Source organism: Aquarana catesbeiana, linkage group LG04, assembly GCF_042186555.1.
Source record: "Aquarana catesbeiana isolate 2022-GZ linkage group LG04, ASM4218655v1, whole genome shotgun sequence".
NCBI lineage: Eukaryota > Metazoa > Chordata > Amphibia > Anura > Ranidae > Aquarana > Aquarana catesbeiana.
The window spans coordinates 684148575-684173698 of NC_133327.1; the positions used below are offsets into that span (position 1 = coordinate 684148575).

The 25124-nt window shown below is 45.9% G+C and overlaps 1 protein-coding gene across 1 annotated transcript in view; it reads left to right on the plus strand.

Annotated features, from left to right (window-relative positions):
• Positions 1 to 25124, plus strand: part of LOC141141064 (kinesin-like protein KIF6) — a 550310-nt gene that overhangs the window by 85617 nt on the left and 439569 nt on the right. The window contains exon 9 of the mRNA XM_073628752.1: positions 8385 to 8440. Coding sequence (XP_073484853.1) covers positions 8385 to 8440 — 56 coding nt within the window. The remainder of the gene's footprint in view (positions 1 to 8384; positions 8441 to 25124) is intronic.

The window sequence follows — 25124 nt, forward strand, 5'->3', positions numbered from 1 at the left end:
ACTGACACCAATGATGGGGCACTATCCCTCCCACTGACACCAATGATGGGGCACTATCCCTCCCACTGACACCAATGATGGGACTCTATTCCTCCCACTGACACCAATGATGGGACTCTATTCCTCCCACTGACACCAATGATGGGGCACTATCCCTCCCACTGACACCAATGATGGGGCACTATCCCTCCCACTGATACCAATGATAGGGCACTATCCCTCCCACTGACACCAATGATGGGGCACTATTCCTCCCACTGATACCAATTTTTGGGCACTATTCCTCCTATTGATACCAATGATGGGGCACTATTCCTCCTATTGATACCAATGATGGGGCACTATTCCTCCCACTGATACCAACGATGGGACACTATTCATCCCACTGATGCCAATGATGGGGCACTATTCCTACCACTGATGCCAAGGATGGGACACTATTCCTCCCATTGACACCAATGATGGGGCACTATTCCTCCCACTGACACTGATAGTGGGCCACTATTCTTTCTACTCCTCTTTTTTTTACTCTGAATGGCTGAGGCATTTTCTACTCCCGCTGACCACAGTCCTGTCTTAAGGACAGTAAACTGGCACTTTAAAGATCCATGTCAAAAGTAGGGTTTCAGATTCCTTCTCTCTCTCTCGTGGCACCCACCAAGGCTGTCCTTAATCCCCATTACTGTACGCTCTGGCCGTGGAACCCCTCTCCATTGCCAGCAAGGCACACCCAGACATCAAAGGCCTCCGTATTGGACAGGTGATTGAGGTCATCAGTCTGTATGCTGACGACATCCTTCTGTATCTGAGGGACGCTAGCTCTTCATTCCAGGCTGCTTTGCAGCTCATCAAGCAATTCGGGGTATTCTCTGGTTTGCAGATTAACTGGACCAAATCTCAAATCCTCCCACTGGATATAGGTGCCCCCACGGCTGACCAAGCCGCACTCCCCTGGTCAGAGCCACCAAGATTAGATACCTGTACATACAAGTCTCCCGCCCTTTAATGGACTACATAGGCCTTAACCTTGAACCCCTGTTTGACCTTATAAAAAACAAAACACAGACCTGGTCCCGTCTTCCCCTTGGAATTATGGGACGTATCAATCTGGTAAAAATGATACTCCTTCCTAAACTACTCTATATCTTCTGGCATGCCCCTTTATACATTCCAGCACATATATTGAAATCTATGGAATCCATTCTCAACACGTTTATTTGGGGTCCCTTCCGTCACAAATTATCATGGCAATCTCTGAAATGTCCTGTCAGCCTTGGTGGCACCGCATTACCAGAGCTAGCTTTATTCTACATTGCTTCCCAGTTCTCCCATTTTTTTTTTCCTTTTAACCAGGAGGTCAGTAACAGGTATTCTATTTTAGTATGTTCCCATGCCTCCCGCCCAGTGGCTCACCCCTTCCAGATTCTACTCCGTGGTACCCGCGAGTTGTCTCACACGGGCAACAGGAGTCGCATGTTATTCCATCACTGCAAAATATGGCAGCTGGCTATGAACATTACTAAGGCTCCTATATTATATAGTCATTCGCCTCTGTGGGACAATCCGCACTTGCCTGAGTTGTTATCTGTTCCAGATTACAAACTATGGATTGCTCAGGGGGTTATATATCTCTCGCAGGTCATAACTAATGGTTCAGTTAAATCGTTCCAAGCACTGAAAGATGGTTTTGGTATGCCCAACCACGTAACCTCATTCATTACCTCTAGCTCTGTCATACACTTAACTCCCGATTCCGTGACTTTATCCCCAGCCTTGAATTGCTATATCTGGCTGATGTAGTCACGGGTCGGGATCCCAAGAAACTTATCTCCCTGTTCTACAACCACCTCATGTTACCCGCTGCCACTGCCCTGGCTTATCAATTGAAGTGCCGGTGGGGGACGGATTTGGGAGACACGATGGATGAGGACTGGGAGGAGGTGCTAGCCTCTTGCAAATTAGTGTCCCCTAAGCTGTCTGACCGTCTCTCTCATCTCTACATTATCCATTGGTCCTAGCTAACACCGATTCGTCTCTCTAAATATAGGCCGGAGCACACTCTAGCATGTCCCAAGTGTGGAGATCCAAGGGGCACATTCTATCACCTCCTGTTCCAGGATACTGGTCACTGGTGGTCAAATTCTTCCAGGATCGCATGGGATCCCTCCTGACTCTATACCCATGTCAGTGTCTACTGGGCCTCCTCTCCATCTCTGAGGAGGACAAACACTTACTTTTTGCAAGAATCCTTGTTTCTGGCTAGAATGCAGATAGCCAGGACCTGGATCAGAGAGTCGCCCCCAACTATCCAACAATGGATTAGGGCCAACAATGTTACCCTCCCCTATAAAAAAAAGTACTGTACTTGCATAGGGGCTGCCCAAATAAATTCCACAAAATTTGGGACAGGTGGTTGGAAGATGCCTCCACCTGCACTGCTGAGGACTGAATCCTCACCTGACAATGGAAACTTCCCCCACAGGACAATGTGTATATTTATCCTCGTGTCCCTTTTTTCTCATGTCCCCCCCCCCACGGACACTCCTTGTTATGCTGACATGCACTGGGCTGTTCGATCATAACCCCCCATGTGTGTAATATTCTGTTATATTCAAATCAGGTACTTTCTGTTACTCTGACCTTCAATGTTTTACACTCACTATGAATATGTCAATGCATCTACCTTATGAATAGTACCTGTTGTACTCTGTATTTGTATGTCTCCTTTTCATTATGCTCAATAAAACTTTATTTTTTGATCACTTTAAAAAACTTAAAAAAGTTTGGAGACCTCTGGCAAAAAGTAAGAGACCGTCCATGTCCAATATTAAAGGCTTGGTGTTCATTAGCAATGAGAATAGCGAACGTGAGCCGGATCCCCTGTTTTTGCCGAAAGAGCCCCACATAACCCAAGGCTTCTCTGGGCCTGCATGCCCTGTAGTCATACTCCATCAAGGCTTGCTTTACCAGACATCAGATATGGATAAACCACAAGTGGTGCTGTAGAAGTTCCTAAAGAACATGCCACCCTCCAGCACTGTCTCTGGTTTCTGCCTCTTAGCAGTCTTACTAGGTGGTTTGACTAATTGCAGTGAGCGGTTATACAGAAAGCCCACAGTGTTTATTCTGATGTGTTGCTCTGAAAACGAAGGATGATTCATGTGTCCGCTATTCCCAGACACTTTTCTACCTTGCAATTCTAAATTAACCCCTCTTTACTTGGGTGTTGTTTTAAAGTAAAATTATAATGGTTTGTGGCCATTTTTTATTTTCCTTTTATTTTTTATTTTTTTATAATTATTTTTTATTATATAGTGTGACAGAGAGAGGCTCTGTCACTGTATTTTGGAAAAGGGGACCCAGGAGTCTAATTGGGGGTTAATGCGAGCTTCTGAACTAGCATTTCTCCAGATTCTGTGGTTCTGGATCGGAACGTTCGATCCTGGGTCCAGGTTTTGCTAGATGCCTGCAGCCTGGCTTACCAGACAGGTGTGCAGGGTCATTATATAATCCGGTCCCATTTTGGAGACAGCTTCTAGTTTGGAGACCGCTCCCAGTGTGGGAGATGGAAGGTCTCACCCGGGGTCAGGGGGGCCCCAGCCAGAAGTCTCATTGAGGGGTCAGAAGGTCCAGCTAGAAACCATGGGATAGAGGTCTCATCGAGGGGTCAGAGGACCCATCCACGAGCTAGGAGACAGCAGGTCTCGGTTCCAGGAGTTATTCAGCTCCTATCAGGGGTGTCAGGAGAACCCCCATCCTTAGGCCAGAGGTGGGCCATGCAGCAGGGGGCTGCGACTGAAGGCTAGAGAGCCAAGTGGGCCGAGAGAGATGAATGACACAGTCAAAGGACTGGTAGGAGGAGAGCAGCAGTGCTGCCAACACGTAAGCCAGGTGGCTTGGTATTTTCATTAATTCATGTTATGTGAAAGAAACTTCTGTGTGGGCAACTGATGTATAAGTGAACTTTTCCTCTACTCAATAAAAGTGGGCTGCCACCCCCTTAAAACTACAGTTTGGACTGGCGCAGCTTATTGTAAATGCACCTGCTACTTGAGTTTAATCGCCCCAATTTCACAATATATATAGGTGTGTGTATATTCATGAGAAACAATAATATACTACACAAAGGATTCATAAAGCACTGTGAAAGAGCTAAAGAGATAGCATAGCACAGATACTGTACTTGTTGTGAGGCATACCTTGACTAAAACTTTGGAGTGAGCCATTGACTAGGATTGGGGTGAGTAATAGAGCTGTGTTGTGTGCAAACCACTGGTTACTTTCAGCAAAGATGCAAACCAAGAGCCTCTAAAACAGGGGGTCCAAAGAGTTGAGCCTCGTACACATGATCGGATTGTTCACCAACAGAGCGTCAGACTTTTGTCCAAAGGGCGTGTGCCAGGAACTTGTCTTGCATACTAAGGGCACACAATTGTCGGCCAACAAACACGAAAGTAGTGGCGTACTATGCGGAATTTCAGCTCTTGAGCGCCACCCTTTGGGCACCTTCTGCTAATGTCGTGTTTGGTAAGCATTGATTCCGTGAGCATGCCTGTTTGTACTTTGGACTTTTGTGTGACAGACTTGTGTACAGACGAGACGAAAATCTGACAACAGACCGTTGCCCGCCGAAAATTTACTAGCCTGCCATCCAACATTTGTTGGCTGAAAGTTGGGCAACGATTGTCTGAAGGAGCGTACTAATGGTGGGATTTTAGGCAAACAGTCTGTCATCACACAATTCCCTGCCGAAAATCCGACAATGTGTTTGAGGCTTAAGTGTACTTTTGTCAGACTGTTGGTGGGCTGGACTGTGTCCTGTAGGAATAAAGTAATTCCCCGATGTTGGAGGTTGGTGGAAGTAAATGCCCCTGCATCAGTGAAAGTGAAAAAAAAAAGCAGTTGAAGTGGTGATCAAAGGATGGAAACATATTTGCCTATATTACCTATCATTGAGGACACCATTGATCCTGACCAACTCTCCAACTTCATTTGCAGAAATGCAGCCCCAAACTTGCAGGGAACCTCCACCATGCTTCACAGTTGGCTGCAGACACTCATTATTGTACTGCTCTCCAGGCCTTCCCCCAACAAACTGCTTCTTGCTACAGTCAAATATTTCACATTGTGACTCATTCCAGAGCTGTCAGGAACTATGAATCAGACTGAGACAGAAGTGCAGTAAAAAATCACACTATTTAATAAAATGGTATTAACAGGGCAAACGTAGTCAAAACATAGCCAGAGTTCGGTAACCAGGACGGGTAGTCAGTACAAGCCAGAGAAACAGGAGTCCAGAGATCAGCGAAGTCGGGTGCAGCAAACAGGATCAGGAACCAGAAGGGAAGTCACCCAAGCAAGTCTTTCACAGGCAAACACAACATGGAGAGTCCGGATATGTTGACCAAAGCAAAGGCACAGAAGATCTGATCCAAGGAGTTTATATAACCAGCAGCTCTAGCTGACGAACAGGAAATGAAGACCAGGTGAGTCACTGGGGAAGGAAGAGTCCTTGTCAATTAACCGTCCGCTGAGCACAGAGCTCTAAGAAGGAAGGGCTGACAAGAGCACCTGCTGCCATTTTTCTGCCTCCCAGTTCCTACATTTTCCTGCATAGTTGAGTCACTTAGCCTTGTTTGGCTTTTTAGCCGCAATTCTTTCATGAAGACCACTTCTGGCCACTCGTCTCCGGGCAGTAGATGGGTGTACCTGGGTCCCACTGGTTTCCGCCAGACTTCTCCGGGCAGTAGATGGGTGTACCTGGGTCCCACTGGTTTCCGCCAGACTTCTCCGGGCAGTAGATGGGTGTACCTGGGTCCCACTGGTTTCCGCCAGACTTCTCCGGGCAGTAGATGGGTGTACCTGGGTCCCACTGGTTTCCGCTAGACTTCTCCGGGCAGTAGATGGGTGTACCTGGGTCCCACTGGTTTCCGCTAGACTTCTCCGGGCAGTAGATGGGTGTACCTGGGTCCCACTGGTTTCCGCTAGACTTCTCCGGGCAGTAGATGGGTGTACCTGGGTCCCACTGGTTTCCGCCAGACTTCTCCGGGCAGTAGATGGGGGTACCTGGATCCCACTGGTTTTTGTGCCAGGTCTGTGCTCATGGCACTGCTGGACATCTTCCAACGTGGAAGGGAAGTAAGCATGATGTGTCTTTGATCTGCTGTATTAAGTTTCCTTGGCCGACCATTACGTCTATGCTCCTCAATGTTGCCCGTTTCTTTGTACTTCAAAAGAGTTAGAACAATACATCTTAAAACCTCAGTCTGCTTTGAAATCTTTGCCTGGAAGAGACCTTGCTAATGCTGTATAACTACCTTGTGTCCTGTTGCTGTGCTCAGTCTTGCCATGGTGTATAACCTGTGACATGAAATGTTGTCTTAGTAGCAGAGTTTGGCTGTTCCTTACCCAGTTTTAAGCCTCCTACACAGCTGTTTCTGTGTCATTCAATGACTGTATTTCAACCTACATGTGAAATTGATGATCATTAGCACCTGCTTAGTATAATTGGTTAATCATAAACCAGACTCTAATCCTACAAAATCCCTGACTTTGTGCAAGTGTAAGAATTGAAGCCAAAGGAAAGTCACACCAAATATTGATTTGATTTAGATTTTTCTTCTGTAGGCTCACTTTGCATTTGGTAAATTGATAAAAATAAACATTAAAATATATATTTTTGGAGGAATTCTTACTTAACTACAATTCTTCAAACCTGCCTAAAACATTTGCACAGTACTTTATATATTCAGATATAAGAGGTGGATAAAATCCTATTTGCTGAAAATAAATGCCACAATTCACCTGGATTTCCTAAGGAGTCCGAACAATGCTAATTTGTAATTCTTGCACAAAAAACCGAGATGTTGAGCTGAATATACACTATATTGTGAAAAGTATTGGGACGCCTGCCTTTACACACATGAACTTTAATGACATCCCAGTCTTAGTCCGTAGGGGTCAATATTGAGTTGGCTCCGCCCTTTGCAGCTATAACAGCTTCAACACTTCTGGGAAGGCTGTTCACAAGGTTTAGGAGTGTGTCTGTGGGAAGGTTTGACCATTCTTCCAGAAGAGCATTTGTGAGGTCAGGCACTGATGTTGGACGAGAAGGCCTGGCTCACAGTCTCCGCTCTAAATCATCCCAAAGGTGTTCTATCGGGTTGAGGTCAGGACTCTGTGCAGTCAAGTTCCTCCACCTCAAACTCGCTCATCCATGTCTTTATGGACCTTGCTTTGTGCACTGTTCCAAATCATTTGGTGGAGGGGGAATTATGGTGTGGGGGGGGTTGTTTTTCAGGGGTTGGGCTTGGCCCCTTAGTTCCAGTGAAGGGAACTCTTAAGGCGTCAGTATACCAAGACATTTTGGACAATTTCATGCTCCCAACTTTGTGGGAAAGGTTTGGGGATGACCCCTTCCTGTTCCAACATGACTGCGCACCAGTGCACAAAGCAAGGTCCATAAAGACATGGATGAGCGAGTTTGGGATGGAGGAACTTGACTGGCCTGCACAGAGTCCTGACCTCAACCCGATAGAACACCTTTGGGATGAATTAAAGCAGAGACTGCGAGCCAGGCCTTCTCATCTAAAACATTCCCATAGACACACTCCTAAACCTTGTGGACGGCCTTCCCAGAAGAGTTAAAGCTGTTATAGCTGCAAAGGGCGGAGCCAACTCAATATTGAACCCTACGGACTAATGCCCCGTACACACAATAGGATTTTCCGACGGAAAATGTGTGATAGGACCTTGTTGTCGGAAATTCCGACCGTGTGTAGGCTCCATCACACATTTTCCATCGGATTTTCCGACACACAAAGTTTGAGAGCAGGATATAAAATTTTCCGACAACAAAATCCGTTGTCGGAATTTCCGATCGTGTGTACACAAATCCGACGCACAAAGTGCCACGCATGCTCAGAATAAATAAAGAGATGAAAGCTATTGGCTACTGCCCCGTTTATAGTCCCGACGTACGTGTTTTACGTCACCGCGTTCAGAAACGATCGGATTTTCCGACAACTTTGTGTGACCGTGTGTATGCAAGACAAGTTTGAGCCAACATCCGTCGGAATAAATCCATGGATTTTGTTGTCGGAATGTCCGTTCAATGTCCGACCGTGTGTACGGGGCATAGGAGTGGAATGCCATTAAAATTCATGTGCGTGTAAAGGCAGACGTCACAATACTTTTGACAATATAGTGCATTTAAAATGGAAGCTTTTGCTTAGTGTGAATGGAAGATACCTGAATCTTTTGAAAGGTTTCCTACTTCAGTGCAAACCCATGCTGTATATTTGTATTTGTTTCCTCTGTCTTCCTATTGGATTATTATGATGGGCATTATCATTAATAATAATCAATTCTTTTGTTTTTATTAGGTTTGCAGAAGCCAAATCCTTGGGGGAAGAAGTGAATAATGTGAGGAGCAGAATCAGTGAGTACCGGTCATCTTAGTAGGGATTTGGGATTTGTCTGAATGAAGGATGTCGGAAGTACAACATACAAGCACAGTGCATGTGTAGGTGACCGTGCCTATAAATATTGTACAATCACTGACGTTAATCGTCTTATAGGGATTGATCATTTTTAGCAAAATGCTAAATAATTCTGAACCGTCCTGCTTTTTCCCTAATTGTGGGATTCATGCTAAAAAGTAATTGTTGTGAGTCCATTTGTGTAAACCTGACTTATGGCCACAACTCACTCTTGAATTTGAACAGATTGCAGGAGACTGTTAGAAATGGCTGGCTGGTGTCACATTAGAGATTGCTGCTGTGTTGTTTTTGACCGGGGGGGCGGAAACCCATCAAACACAATCTACCCGTCTGTGGGGGGCACAGGACACTGCTTTGGGGGGCAGAGGATGCTGCTTTGGGGGGCAGAGGGCACTATTGTGGGGGGGTGATGTAAAAGGGGGGACAAAGATTGCTACTGGTGGGGGCAGAAAACACTATTGTGGGGAATGATTTGAAGGAGGGACAGTAACGAAACATCCCACACTCTGCTTGAGTGCTTTCGTCATATATCGCTTCCTTCCAGTCTGAATACAGATATCAGATATTCCAACTGCTTGCAACCAAGAACTAGGCAGTACTCATTTTGGCTGCTGAACATGGACTGTTTATTGAAACACAAGTACACAGAGGTAACACGCGGGACAATCCCTCCTCCCTTTGTATTCAGGGCGGGGTAGACTGACCAATCAGCAGGGAGAGCTGCTTTTACTTTTCTCCCAAGGCAGACAGACACAATAGAACAATGGAATACCCCAAACTACCCAGCAAAGAGCCCACAACAGTTTGAGATAATATACAATATATATATATATATATATATATATATGTATGTATATATACTTGATGGACTTGTGTCTTTTTTCAACCTCACCTACTATGTAATATATATATATATATATATATATATATATATATATATATATATACCCTGTTTCCCCGAAAATAAGACCTAGCGTGATTGTTGGTGATGGCTGCAATATAAGCCCTACCCCCCAAATAAACCCTACTTGAAGTCCTTGTAGGTCTTACTTTTAGGGTAGGGCTTATTTTCAGGGAAACAGGGTAGGGCTTATTTGGGGGGTAGGGCTTATATTGCAGCCATCACTGACAATCACGCTAGGTCTTATTTTCGGGGAAACAGGGTATATATATATATAAACATTCCGGTGTGGTTGTACAGCGAGTCCGATTAGTACAGATCAGACTGGGGTTCTTGGTCACCCTGTGCCCCTAATAGACACAGGGTACCTTAGACATAGGAGGTGCATGGGGAGCTGAAACAAGGGTTTCCTAACCTCCCCAAGGCATTCTAGGTTCCCGCCCAAAGGGACTTCCGTCACAGGGACAGAGAACACTACTGTGTGGGGGTTATTTGAAGGGGGACAGAGGACAATACTGTGGGGGGGGGGGGTTGAAGGGGGGACAGAGGATAATACTGTGGGGGGGGTTTGAAGGGGGGACAAAGAACAATACTGTGGCTGGGGTGGGGGGGGTTGAAGGGGGGACAGAGGACAATACTGTGGGGGGGGGGGGGTTGAAGGGGGAACAGAGGACAATACTGTGGTGGGGGGGGGTTGAAGGAGGGACAGAGGACAATACTGTGGTAGTGAAGGTTTTGAAGGGGGGCAGAGGACAATACTGTGGGGGGGGGGGGGGGGGATTTGAAGGGGGGACAAAGGACAATACTGTGGACTGGGAGGGTTGAAGGGGGGACAAAGGACAATACTGTTGGGGGGGATTTGAAGGGGGGACAAAGGACAATACTGTTGGGGGGGATTTGAAAGGGGGACAAAGGACAATACTGTTGGGGGGGATTTGAAGGGGGGACAAAGGACAATACTGTTGGGGGGGATTTGAAGGGGGGACAAAGGACAATACTGTTGGGGGGGATTTGAAGGGGGGACAGAGGACAATACTGTGGGGGGGGGGTGATGTGAAGGGGGCAGAGGATACTTCTGTGACACGCTGTCTTCTTCGTACCATTGTTTTATTGATGGTTTGTTTGTTTTTTTTTGTTTTTTTTTTAAAGGGTACCGCACCCCGGTGATCTTTCATGTTGTCCAGGTAGATCTCCGCCTCTCAAAGGTTGCCTACTCCTGCTATAGACGGCTGCATTGTCAGATAGATACAGACAGCTGCCAAGTTAGCAAGTTACAGGGGACAGATAGAGTAGTTAGTAAACATGAATGAGCCCTTATGCCGGCCATAGATGGATCGGATCTTGGCTGGTTCAGCAGGTGACCGGCTAAGATTCTATCCTTCTATTGGGCAGATTGGTTGTACTGAAGTCGATCATTCAACTTCAGTGCAACCAGCCTGTTGGATTTCTTTCATGCAATCACTGACTGTGTTGATGGTGGGGGGGGGGGGGGGGGGGATCGAGCGATATTTGTTCCTTCAGCTCATGGTGGAAAGAAAAGAAAACGGCCTAATCTCTGGGCAGCTTTGGTGCCGTTTTAGGGCATGTGATCCAAACACTCCGGAATTTTCACTATTAGGTGGGCATCGCTTTTCTAAACTTGCTGGGTTGCGGCAGGTGATGCCGAGGACCCCTTTTTCATTAAACGGCCGTTATTAGTTGATCTGGGAGTTTCTGGTCTTTTCTGGAGATGAAAGGAAGGAGACTCTGTTGTGCAGCCAGCTGGCCTGAAATCCTATTACTCAACAAACGTTAATGCCAAGAATAGTCCATTGAAATTGTTTTGTTTAATTAGATCCCAATTAATTAGACTTATTCTATATAAACAGACAGAAATGCAACATTGCTAAGTAAGCCTCTACTTATTTTTTTTTTGGGATTCTTATTTGTGGTTTGCAATAATTGTTTGTGGACTTGGACCTCTAGAGATGATGTCTCCTTACTCTACAAACAGCAATACGTCTCGTTCCAAAGTAAGTCCAGCTCTGTAAGATGCATCCAAAAAACAGCAAAATACTAAAATGTGCTTGGTTAGCTGCTGCTCTTCACTGTGTATACCAGGGTTAGGGTTGCCATCTCATCCCTTTAAAACTGAACACACATTCATTACTCGGGTTCTCTGGCTGATTAAGTTGGTAATTAAACTCACTTGGTGCCTTATCTGCATTAAATTAGCATCAGAACCTGTGTAATTCATATGTGTTAAAAGGGACGAGGTGGCAACTCTAACCAGGGGTCTCCAAACTTTCTAAATTAAGGGCCAGTTTCCTGTCCTTCAGAATTTAGGGGGGCCTGGACTAGGGCCTGTGGGAGTAGAAAATGTCCTGGCGTCCAGTGGGAGTAAACAATGCTCTATCTTTGATGTCGGGGAGGAGGACTAGTGCCTCATTGTTGGTGTCATTGGAAGGAATAGTGCCCCATTGTTGGAGGAATAGTGCCCTATGGTTGGTGTCAGTGGAAGGAAATCTGCCTTATCGTTGGTGTCAGTGGGAGGAATTGTGCCCTTTCGTTGGTATCAGTTAGAGGGATTGTGCCCTTTCATTGGTGTCAGTGGGTGGAATTAGTGGCTCATCATTGGTATCAGTGGGAGGAATTGTGCCCTTTCGATGGTGTCAGTGAGAGAAAAAGTGCCCCATTGCTGGTGTCAACTACAGGAATTTTGCCCCCTTTTTGGTGTCAGTGGAAGGAGTAGTGCCCAAAGGGCCACATCTGGCCCCCAGGCCACAGTTTGGAGACTTCTGGTGTATACCATTGAATGCACCGTATTAAATGAATGCCTTGGTACCAGCCGCATGAAAATATGCACAGCCTCTCGGCAGGCAGGCCTTGGCGGCATGTTTGCGTGCATTAGTGCAAATTGCGATGCGCCAAGAGCGCACGTCCTGCATGCTCCCGGCATAGTTACCAGTGGCTAATGGAAAGGTATTCCACCAGTGGCGGCCCATCCATTGGGGGCACACAGGCACCGCCCCCCCCCCCCCCCATCCATGCGTCCGGCCCCCTAATCTACATGCAGGGCTCTAATAGGCTTCAAAAAAGGGTGGGCTCTGGATGCAGAGCACTGTGCTCCGAGCCAATCCAGTTGTGTAAGAATAGCGAATGAATATTTGCTATTCTCACACTGATCCTCCTCCTGACCAATCAGGAAGCGGGTCCTGAAACCCATCAGAGATTGGCTGAAAGGACAGGCAATCCTATTGGACGCCTAGGAGGAGGCTGGAAGAGACACACGGCGGAAGTCCCCATGAAGCAGAGGAGGAGGAGGAGACACCAGCCCACTGCCCGTCGCCCATAGGAGCGCTGCCGGCCCTGAACCTAGATGGGATAAGTGTGGGGCTGGATGACCGACCGAAAAACCCCTGGGGGGGTGGGGGTGCAGTTGACTGGAGCGATCGTGGGGGGGGGTGCCGCCCCCCCCAAAAAAACACCAGCTACCACTGTACTCCATTGTCGCCCCCCCCAGAGCATCATAGGAACAACGTGTCCAGTATGCATATGGAAAGGTATAGGGAAAAAAAACAAGGAAACCATCATAGCTCAACAAAGCTTTATTATAAAAATCATCAAATAAATTGATGATGCAGCAGTATCACTAAAGGCCACAGTTGTAGGATCCTACAAGGCATTGTCCCATTTAGTGGTTCGTGGGATGGGGGCCCCCTATCCCCTTACGAGGTCAATGCAATCTGATTACAGGACTCTACTCCTGCAAGGGCCACTCAAACCTAAGGACTCAGCTCCTGTAATCCACAGGGGTGAAGGACCTGCTCAAACCTAAGGACTCAGCTCCTGTAATCCACAGGGGTGAAGGACCTGCTCAAACCTAAGGACTCAGCTCCTGTAATCCACAGGGGTGAAGGACCTGCTCAAACCTAAGGACTCAGCTCCTGTAATCCACAGTGGTGAAGGACCTGCTCAAACCTAAGGACTCAGCTCCTGTAATCCACAGTGGTGAAGGACCTGCTCAAACCTAAGGACTCAGCTCCTGTAATCCACAGGGGTGAAGGACCTGCTCAAAGCTAAGGACTCAGCTCCCATCATCCATATGGTGCAGGCATGCCAATGTGCTCATCCAAAGCAGTGTGCACAATAAATAAAGAAGGACGCTGCTCTCCCAACCAGCCGGTGTAACACAGGAATGTGGAGCGGCGTCAGACTTTACATGTCTCCTCCAAAAAAAATTATGCTGACGCGTTTTGCACTGCTTCTGGGGCTTCCTCAGTCCTAGATGACTAAGCCCTGGTGGTCAGTCCAAAAAGCGTTGGAGTGCGTGTTTTTTGGCGGAGACGTGTTGGCTGAGGCTGCTCTACATTTCTGTGTTTCTGTGTTTATTGACATGTAATTAACTGGTGCAGAGCATATAAAACAGCTTGTCAGGCTACAATATGCTACAGAGAAACAGCAACCGATTGCACACAGGAAGCCGACTCACTGGGACCAGAACTAAATCATGTAATGTAAGATGGCTTCAGCTCTGCTCTCCACCCGCAAGAGAGGTCCCACAGACGTGTTAAGTCACCTAGTGGGCTTAATCATTGAGGCCTTAACGATTAAGCCCACTAGGGGGCGAAACGTGTCTGAGGGAACTCTCCTGTGGGTGGAAAGCAGAGATGAAGATGAAGCCAGAAGCGTAACTAGAACCTTCAGAGCCCCGGTGCAGGAAACCATGATGAGCCCCCCTGACTTCCCTCCAAGTCCGGGGCAGAATGCAAGGGGCCGGTTGAAAATGCGACCTTTGTGACCCTGGTAGTTCCGCCACTGGTATCAGTAGTTTTTTTGTTTTGTTTTTCTTACAATCCTTGTTTTTACAATTTTTTGAGTGAAATATTAGGGGTGTAAACAGACCTCTGATGTTTCACCTTCGGGACAGAGAAAGGAGATTGAGGACACAGCCCTCAATCTCCATCTCTGCAAGCTCAGCTGCCCAGAATGAATGGACAGGAATAGCGCTGTACAGAGCTTCCTGTTCATTCACAAACTGAAGAATAGTAAACACAGTTTTCTATGCCTTAGTTATGAATGGACAGAGTCAGTGATCGGTATAGATCATTGACTCTGTCTATTCAGAAAAGGAAGGGGCTGGTAAATTACATATTTACCGACCCCTTCCTCCGATCTCCATCCCGACACATCCCCTGCAGCAGGCAGCTGAAGTGGGCAGGGGGGGAAGCCAGCAGAGCTGTGGGGGGCCAAGGGGGGCCAGGGAAGCACAGAGGGGCCTGGGGGCAGCAGGATCTGGATAAAGGAGGGGTGGCGGCATATAGAGGAAACGATCCCTTCATTTTCTTCCTGCTGCCGCTGAATGCCTGCGGAAGGGAGAGTAGGAGAAGTGGGCTTTCAACGGCTGCAGAGGGAAATGGAGGGGATCGGTTCCTCTATATGCCGCCGCCCCTCCTATCCAGGTGTATGGGGGAGCCGCACGGGCCCCCTGGAGCATGGGGCCCTGTAGCTGAAGCCATCTTACATCGCCTTGTTTAGTTTTGCTCACAGTGAGTCGGCGTCCTGTGTGCGATCGGTTGCCATTTTTCTGTAGCAATTTGGAGTTATTTATTACAGAAAAAAATAATCTGCAGGGTCTCACTAGTCCATTTAATGTGAATGCCGCAGGTCATGGAAATGTCATCACCGATGCGAATATCCTCTACACCGCAGTGTGCGCCATCCCAGCGTCTGCTCTTCATATCAGCACATAATCTTATATACACAATACTGACAAGCATCCGAATTTCACAGCTCCATTTACCGCGATGATTCACAATGTCCAGCCTCAGCCTGGCCACCATTCCTACGAATCCTTCTCAGACGTCTGGACACAGCGCCAGACAACGCGGAATCCCTTCCTGTCCTCACCGCCGAATGCTTATTATTAAAGTAATAATGCTGGGAATATCCGCAGGATCCTCTGAGCAGGGTGCAATCCAGCGATCGCCTTTCTTTTCTATGTTTCAGTTGTACTGGTTTATTTGGTGAAAATTTGATCCAGATTTTAGCGGGTGACGCTGGGATAGACAACGGGTGAAGCCCGGGCGCAATGGATGGCACTGCAGGAGGAGAGATGAGGGCATTCAGTATTGTTCAGTAGAAATACAGAAATAGCGAATTTCCCCGGAGATAGATCGTTCCTGGCCGGAGAAACTTGGCACCTCTCGATCTTTCTACAAATTCTCAGCCCTGTTCATGATTGCTTAGAGGACTTACATTTCAGTGCCGTCTGCCATGAAGCCAGATACCAGAGCCGGGACCGGTGCCAAGACGCCAAGAACGGCTTCTCTTCCCATACAAGTCTATGGGATGGGAAAGCAGCTTTGCAGCAGGTTGATGCAGCTTGGAAGGAGGTCGTCTGCAGCTATCATTGACCTGTGAAGGATCTCAAATGCAAGCTGAATACACCTGGAAGTATACAAGACCTTAAAGTGGTTGTAAACCTTCGTCTTTTTTTCACCTTAATGCATCCTATTCATTAAGGTGAAAAAACTTCTGACAGTGACCGCCCCCCGAGCCCCCTCGTTTTACTCACCCAAGCTCTGTAATTCCCCACGGCGGAGACGCGCTCTTCCTCTGCCCGGGGGTCCCGGCTCTCGATTGGATAGATTGATAGCAGCGCAGCCATTGGCTCCCGCTGCTGTCAATCAAATCCAGTGACGCAGGCGCTGGGGGGCGGGGCCGAGTCCGACATTCTATGGACGCAAATGCTGGATTCGGGAGCGTGCCCGCAAGGTAACCCCCCCCCGGGAGAGCGCTTCTCCTAGGGGGTTATACAATTGCAGGGAGGAGCTGATAGCACCGCCGGGGGACCCCAGAAAAGGAGGACCGGGGCCACTCTGTGCAAGACGAACTGCACAGTGGAGGTAAGTATGATATGTTTGTTATTAAAAAAAAAAAAAAAACGCAAAGCTTTACAATCACTTTAAAGCGGTTGTAAACCACTGGATAGACATGTGCAGAATGAAAAAAAAATTTGTTTTGTTTCGTTGTTTACATAAATTTGTTTAGTTAAATTTGTATCATTCGTTTTCGGGATTCATTTTGTTTATTTTTTTCAATTTTGAATAGTTTTCCAATTTCCAAAGAGAATAAAATAGAATAGAAAATAAAGGAATAAAATAGAAAAAAAAAATTCTATTCTATTCCTTTATTTTCTATTCTATTTTATTCTTTTTGGAAATTGGAAAACTATTTGACCTGGAAAACTTCTGAAATTCAAAAACTTTTCAAATTCGAAAACTGTTCGAAATTGAAAAAAATGATCGAATTTGAAAAGTTCTCAAATTCAAATAGTTTTCCGATTTCCGAAAAGAATAAAATAGAATAGAAAATAAAGGAATAGAATAGAAATTTTTTTTTTTTCTAATCTATGTCTTTATTTTCTATTCTATTTTATTCTCTTTGGAAATTGGAAAACTTTTTGAATTCGAAAACTTTTCAATTTCGAACAGTTTTCAAATTTGAAAAGTTTTTGAATTTCAGAAGTTTTCCAATTCAAATAGTTTTCCAATTTCCAAAGAGAATAAAATAGAATAGAAAATAAAGGAATAGAATAGAATTTTTTTTTTCTATTCTATTCCTTTATTTTCTATTTTATTTTATTCTCTTTGTAAATTGGAAAACTATTCGAAATTGAAAAAAAAATAAACAAAACGAATCCTGAAAACGAATGAAGCGAATTTAAGTAGATACATTTTTTTGGGAAAACGATTCGAAAAGTTTTCAAATTTGAAAACTGTTCGAAAACTATTTGAATTCGAAATTCGTCCGAATTCGAATGACGTTATTTTGGATTCGTTTAAATTCGGTACTAATCTAATTCGGATACATCAGAATTTCTCAATAATGAAAATTCTTCCAGATTTTAGTTTGAAACGAACCGCACATGTCTACCGCTGGACATTTCTTCTTTTTTTTTTCTCCGCACCCTGCAAGGTAAAGGCATAATGTGCTAGTATGCAGTGTGTACTAGCACATTATGTTACACTCGCCTTAAAACTAAGCCCTCCTGTGCCGAGATCTCAGAGCTGCAGCGGATTCCCATGCGGGAGCCGGCACTGGGCTTGGAAGGAACAGCGCGGCTGGCCGTTCCTTCAGAGCGCATGCGCCTGTGACGTCACTGGCTACATGTAATGTAAATATCTCCCAAACAAGGGATTTTCAATTAGCGGACCTCCAGCTGTTGCAAAACTACAAGTCCCATCATGCCTCAGCCTCTGGGTGTCATGCTTGTGGCTGTCAGAGTCTTGCAATGCCTCATGGGACTTGTAGTTCTGCAACAGCTGGAGGTCCGCTTATTGCATATCCCTGATCTAGACGGTGTAGGTTTAGGAGATATTTACACTATCTATAGGTAAGAATTATTATAGGCTCTATAGGTAAAAGTTATAAAGGAAAGTTTACTTCCTCTTTAAGCCTAGTACACACAATGAGAACATCGAACGAATGATCGTCCGTTTTTTTTTTCCTTTGCATACTAGTGTCATATCGAAAATGAATAGAACCTCTTCATGCCGATGGCCTCCCGGCCCATTAAGACCTGTAAAAGCCGGGAGGTGAAGGAGTATAGTAGGCAGAAGCCGCAGTGCATTAGATGATCTCACACAGCAGATATACAGCTATGAGGATACAGAACAGGAATGAACTTCAGTAAGGATATTATGACGCATCTTTACCTTCTAATGACAATTTTCTGTGTTGCCCGTAATTCGGTGGGCCTTGTTGACCTTTATCATGCTTAGGTAATGAAATGAGGTGAACCCGGCCTACTTATCCCGTCTCATTAAAATGCCACATCAGGATGGAGAAACCACAAAAAAAAATCCTAAACACTGTCAGTCCTTGTCTGTGGGCCTAATGAGAAACAGCAGCGTCTTCCTTCTGTGCAAATGAGGTTCTCCGCTAAAACCACCAACAACCCATCCCCCGAGACAGGCATGTCATAGAGCACAGCTCTGTAGGTGCACATGGTGGGGTGTTGTTTGTATGGGGGGGGGGAGCGTAAATGACGGGGTGGCTATAGCGAGATATCGGGGGGGGTCACATCCTCAATTATTACTATACATTAATGATGTTTGCTTTTGTATTACTTTTTAGGTTTATTATATTTCTGTAATTAATGTCTTCTCTTGTGGCTATCTGTTCATTATATGGACACAAGGACTTGGACTTGCCAGTACTTGGACAGTGCCAAATTATTAAATTGGGGTCTCCAGTGAAGAGGACTGGTAGTAATACAAAATATAAAGACATTGTAGACAATGGTGTTCTTCCAACCCTGTGGGAGAACTTTGGGGGGAAAGACCTTTTCCTGTTTCGGGATGACTGTCCCTGTACAAAGCCAGCTCCATAAAGACGTGGATGAGGCTTTTCTACTCAGGATGTGGCTGCTTTCTGTAGAAAACCAACAATGAGAGTTGTTTGCTTGTCTTTTGTTATAATGCACTTTGTATTTATTTGGCTGGTTTACACTGAAAGTCTGATTGGGCATTAACCACTTGCTCACCAGGCACCTAAACCCCCCTCCTGTCCAGGCCAATTTTCAGCTTTCAGCGCTGATGCACTTTGAATGACAATTGCGCGGTCATACAACACTGTACCTAAATTACATTTTTATCATTTTTTTCCCACAAATAGAGCTTTCTTTTGGTGGTATTTGATCACCTCTGGGTTTTTTATTTTGTGTTAAAAAAAATTAAGACCGATTTTTTTTTTTTAATACAAAATTGTTTTATATTTTGTTCATAAATTTTGCAAACAGGTAATTTTTCTCCTTCATTGATGTTCGCTGATGAGGCTACACTGATGGGCACCAATAGGCTGCATTGATTGGTACTGATAAGGCGACACTGATGGGCACTGATGAGGTGGCATTGGTGGGCACAGAGGTGGCACTGATGGGCGGCACTGAAGGGCATTGATAGGCGGCACTGAAGGGCACTGATGGGTGGCAGAAATGGGCACTGATCGGCACTGGTAGGTGACACTGATAGGCAGCACTGCTAGGTGGCACTGATGAAGCACTGATTGGCACCACTGGTGGGCATTGATAGGTGGGACTGATTGCTGGCACTTACGTACTGTGGGCACTGATTCGTGGCACTGGCAGGTGGTACTGGTGGGCACATATGAGGCTCTTCCTCTACGGGACCGATGTCCCTTCAAACAGAAGCCGATGATCTGCTTTTTTTCCCTAACGCTGTGAGCGTTAGAAGAAAAGAAAAACGACTACCGATCTTCTGTTTACATCACATGATCAGCTGTCATTGGCTGACAGCCAATCACATGGTAAGGGGCCGGGATCGACCCTGTACTCTGATCTGTGATCACCCGAGTCTCATTGACCTCACAGTGCGCGCCCTTCAGGGTGGGCGTGGCGAACCTGCAAAGGGGGGGACGTCAATAGACGTTCTCCCGGCAAAGCAGATCCGCGCTGTAGCTGTCATTCGCCTATAGCGCGGATCTGAAGCAGTTAACCTAAGTTCCCTTTTGCACAGTTCTGTGTGTTCTGTGCTGTAAGACCCGTCTGTCACTGACAGCTCGGGACCTGCAATAATGATGGGAACCAAACAGAGTGATCACCATGTCAGCCAGTGGCGGCCCGTCTATTAGAGGCACCTGAGCACCACCCCGTCTATCCACAGCCGCCACCCCTCTGCTCTATCCAGTCCACGGCCGCCACCCCCTATTCACGCTCTATCCATCACTGCCGCCACCCACAATTCATGCGTCTGGCCCCTTTCAGGACACTGGGCCCCTAAATTACAGCGGCGGGGGTGATTTTTTGAAGCACCTGGTTAGAGCCAGAGGCTCTAATAGGCTTCAAAATAGGGTGGGCTGGTGGAGCAGAGCATTGCACTACAAGCCCACCCAGGTGTTACAAAAGGGAATGAATAGTCACTGTTGCAACACTGATCCTCCTCCCAGGCCAATCAGGAAGCAGGTCTGATACCCGTCACTCAATTGGCTGAATGGACAGGCGGTCCTTTTGGACGCCTAGGAGGAGGGGAGGAGACGCATGGCGGAAGCGAGGAGGAGAAGACACAAGAGCTGCTACCCCATGCCCTTCGCAGCCTGATCTCCGCCAATGCCCCGATCCCCGGCGCTCCTTGATGTCCGCCGCTACCAGATGCCCTTCGCCTAGATGGGCGGGGCTTTGAGGTACTGCGAGGAGGTTGGTTGTTTGCCTCCCCACCAAACAAAAAACCATGAGCCGCCACTGAGTCAGCTATGATGACAATAAACAAAGCCACGACAGTGATCACTGCAATCACTTGATGTGCACCTAGAAAGAAACATTTTTCTTAAAAAAATTAAATAAAATCTTTAAAATAATTACTCTTTTAAAGTTTTTTTTTTTTTTTTCCAGTCTCTTGTCTCTTATAAGGAATCTTGGAAGATCCAGTGATGTGCATGAGAGCAGCAGCTCTCTGCTCGCTCTCTCCTCATTGGACAGGGAGGCAGTATTACGTACCTAGTAGATGAGCCTGAATTGCAGAGGATTGCCTCTCTTACACCTCCGTCTCGAGGACCCTGATAAATAGGAAGCACAGGAGTGAGGAAGAGATTCCTTGCAGGAGGTAGAAGGCAGGAACTGGAACAGCAGGCTGGTACCCAGAGCAGGCAGGAGATGGGTAGGCATGTACAGCAGGCAGCAACAAGAACAGCAGATTGGACCCAGGAACAAGCTGGATCAGCAGATAGGCACAGCAGGCTGGAAGTGGAACAGCGGATTGGAACCAGGAACCAGCTGGAGAGGGGCTTTAGGGAGGTCAGGCAAGCCGGGTTAGTCATCAGGAAGGCAGCAGAAGGATCAGAGGAGCAGGCAGAAGAGTAGTCAGACAGGCCGGGGGGTCAGGTGCAGGCAGGCCTGTACTGGCCATTGGGACTACAGGGAGTTTCCCGGTGGGCCGATGGCTCAGTGGGCTGGTTTCAGTGACAGCCTGTCAAAGTAATGGCTTTCTTGGTTCACCCTCAACTTCACACAGTGATGTGAGAAAGATGAGAAAAATACAGAGGAGAATAAGTGAAATAGTAAAAGAGGTTAGTGAGGACTCCTTATGTTATGCTACTTATGTTTTTTTGCACAATTGCGTATAGTTTATATACTGTTTTTATGCTTGTTTGCACAAATAAAGTGGGCCGGTCTGGATGAAGTCCAGGGCCAAATTTTTATCCCAGTCCAGCCCTGGGTGCAGGCGCACAGCAGGGATGGTCACAGGCAAGCCGGATAAACACAGGAACAGATTTCAGATAAGCAAAGAACACAACGCTGTAGAGCAGACAGCAAAGTTCACTTGTGTCAGTCAGGTTTAAATAGCCCGCCTGGCACTAATGGGCGTGCGCGCACGCGCATGCGCATTGGCACTCGCAACCACGCACCAGCAGGTCTGGATCGTCTGTTGCTGGCAGGATCATCCTGATAGGCAGTAGTGGGAGCCATTGGCTCCCGCTGTTGTCAGTCACAGCCAGTGAGGAGGAAGCAGGGGGGCCTAGCCACCTGCTCTGTGAATAGTTTTGCACAAAGCAGCCCAATCTTCCTCTTTTGGGTCCCCCAGCTGACGCTCCTGGCTCCTCCCCCCTGCTGAGTGCCCCCAGAGCAAGCTGTTTGTTCTGGGGCAGTCTTGCATGCTCGCTCCTGAGCCAGCTCTGTGTGTCCATAAGATATATAGAGCTGCGGACCCGCCCCGCCCCCTACTCTCTCTTCCTTGCCTCACTGGTTGTGATTGACACCAATGGCTCCTGCCAAGGAGGAGAGAGAGAGACCTGGGACAGCCGAGGCTCCTGTGCACATTGCTGGATCGAGAGGGGGCTCAGGTGCTATTGGGGGGGGGGGGAGCAGCACACAGAAGGTTTTTTATCTTTTATGCATAGAATAGACACACAGAGCTGGCTCAGGAGCCAGCACATACAAGTGCCCCCAAAACAAGAAGCTTTCTATGGGGGCACCTGGCAGGGGGGGAGGAGCCAGGAGCGCCGGTGGGGGGACCCCAGAAGAGGAGGCTCAGGGCTGCTTTGTGCAAAATGATTTCACAGAGAAGGTAAGTATGACATGTTTGTTATTTAAAAAACATTTTGCCTTTAGAGTCGCTTTAAGATCCCATCCACACTTGTGTGATTACATGCAGGAACCTCGGAGGGGTTAGCTGCAGGAGCTGTCCGCCTCCCATTGATTTAATATCTAGGAACCCCCTGCTCAGGTTCCGGCATAAAATCATACAGGACCTCATTTACAAGTGTGAATGGGGTCTAAAACATTGTTTTTTTCATTAGGCCCTCTTCATAGATTTATTGTCAGGTTATAAAATCCTATAATGTGATCCGGGCACCTCTTAAAGTCATAGTGAAGTTGGTGACATGTGACAGTAGATGAGTGTGAAAATGCGGTCCGTCCGTCAGTCTGAGCTCACAGGGTTTGTATAAGGTCAGCCTGTGCAATTTCCATCATTTGCAGACAATGAGTAAGCAGCGTTGGCTCCCTCTGTTGCGTTGTGATGAGCTGACATGACGCCATGAAAACATGCTGAGTCTATATAAACAAACTGAGCGTCTCCCCCTAATGATGGAGCTGGGGTGACCCCCCCCCCCCCATCCCCCATCCCCCATCTCCGTACCACTGTCTGGCCTGTGCAACTCTTTACTGGGACTGTACAGAAATACCGACCATCCAACACTGAATTCCTCGCACTCATCTATAATGATGTTCAGTAATGCATTCCCGAAGTACACCACAAGCGACCTCATTTGCTGACACAGAAGATGGAGGAGTCCGGCTCGGCCCCAGCTGCTGTCTTTGTAGACTGGAGTAAATTTTCAACCAACTTTTATATAGTTGAAGAGATTAAAGCTTCTATCTATGAGCCCCCCCCCCCCCCCCCCACTCTATTTCTCACCCCGCTAATAACTATGTTTATTTAAAAAAAGAAAAAAATCGAAAGCCCCTTTTATTTTACTTTACTTCACCTTACAGTACTTTTACTTCGCTTTACTTTTACTTTACTTTTACTTTGCCTTACCATTATTTTACTTTAACTTGCTTTTACTTTACTTCAACCTACTTTAAGTTTACTTTACTTTAGTTTTACTTTCCCTTCCTTTTCCTTTCCTTTCCCTTTACTTTACTTACTTTTCCTTCCTTTTCTTTTTCCCTTTCCCTTTCTTTTCCTTTCCTTTCCTTACTTTACTTTAAAATAAAATAAAAAAGCCACATTTGCTTTACTTTATTTTATTTTACTTTATTTTACTTTACTTTTACTTAACTTTTACTTTACTTTACTTTTCCTTCCTTTTCTTTTTCCTTTTCGTTTCCCTTCCTTTCCTAACTTTTAAAGTAAAAAAAAAAAAGCCCCCCTTTACTTTACTTTTACTTCACCTTACTTTTTGCTTTACATTATTTTTACTTTACTTTACTTTACTTAGTTTTACTTTTCTTTCCTTTTACCTTTCTTTTTCCTTTTCTTTTCCATTCCTTTCCTTACTTTACTTTAAAGTAAAAAAAAAGGGCCCACTGTACTTTACTTTACTTCACCTTACTTTTACTTTACTTTTACTTTAATTTACTTGGACTTTCCTTACTTTTACTTTACTTTCCGTTAGTTTTACTTTACTTTTTAATATTGAAAGCAAACTCCCCCATCTATACATGTCTCCACGCTTTGTTTTATTGAGAAATCACTTTGAAAAAACACCCCCCTATCATTTCTAGCTGCAAGCCATCTTGAGTAGGGCAGATGATTCGTGTAGCATTTAGCCTCCTTTGCTTTACTTTATTTTACATTACTTTTCTGTCCTTTTCCTTTCCTTTTCCTTTCCTTTGCTTACTGTACTTTAAAGTAAAAAAAAGCCCCTTTACCTTACTTTACTTCACCTACTTTTACTTTTACTTTTACTTTACTTTATTTTACTTTACTTTAGTTTTAATTTTCCTTCCTTTTCCGTTTCTTTTCCTTTTCTTTCCTTTCCTTACTTACTTTTAAAGTAAAAAAAAGCCCCTTTACTTTACTTCACCTTACTTTTGCTTGACTTTATTTTTACTTGACTTTCGTTCATTTTACTTTACTTTATTTTACTTTACTTTAGTTTTACTTTACCTTACTTTTATTTGACCTTCCTTACTTTTACTTTACTTTATGTCCGTTTTGCTTTACTTTTTAATATTGAAAGCAAACTCCCCCATCCATACATGTCTCCACACTTTGTTTTTGTTGAGAAATCACTTTGAAAAACACCTCCCTATCATTTCCAGCTGGCAGCCATCTTGAGTAAGGGCAGATGATTTGTGTAGCATTTACTTCCAGGAATCCATCTGCCCTTAGCTCAGGCGTGCAGGCAGGGGGGGTTGCTTAGCTGAGAAAGTCCCTCCTCCCATAAAACTCCCCCCAGGCACTACAGACAGACATAAAGCTGATCTGTGTGCCCACACACAAAGGTGGCACAATAGAGATGGAAATCTGCACCACCCACCTGATCTTGATTGACAGTTAACCGCATTGCTCAAGCATATGCCAATGGGACAGTAGTCAGGGCATCAGATAGTGATTTTTTTGTGCGCTCCCCGACCAAATGTGATGAACTGCTGTGATCAGTAGATGTTATGGGGTACATCTCTGGAAGGTACAATATAGGCTTAGAAACATGTAGAGAAAAATGGAATTCTGGCAGATATTAAATGCATCTAAAGGCATTGAAAACCTTCCTAC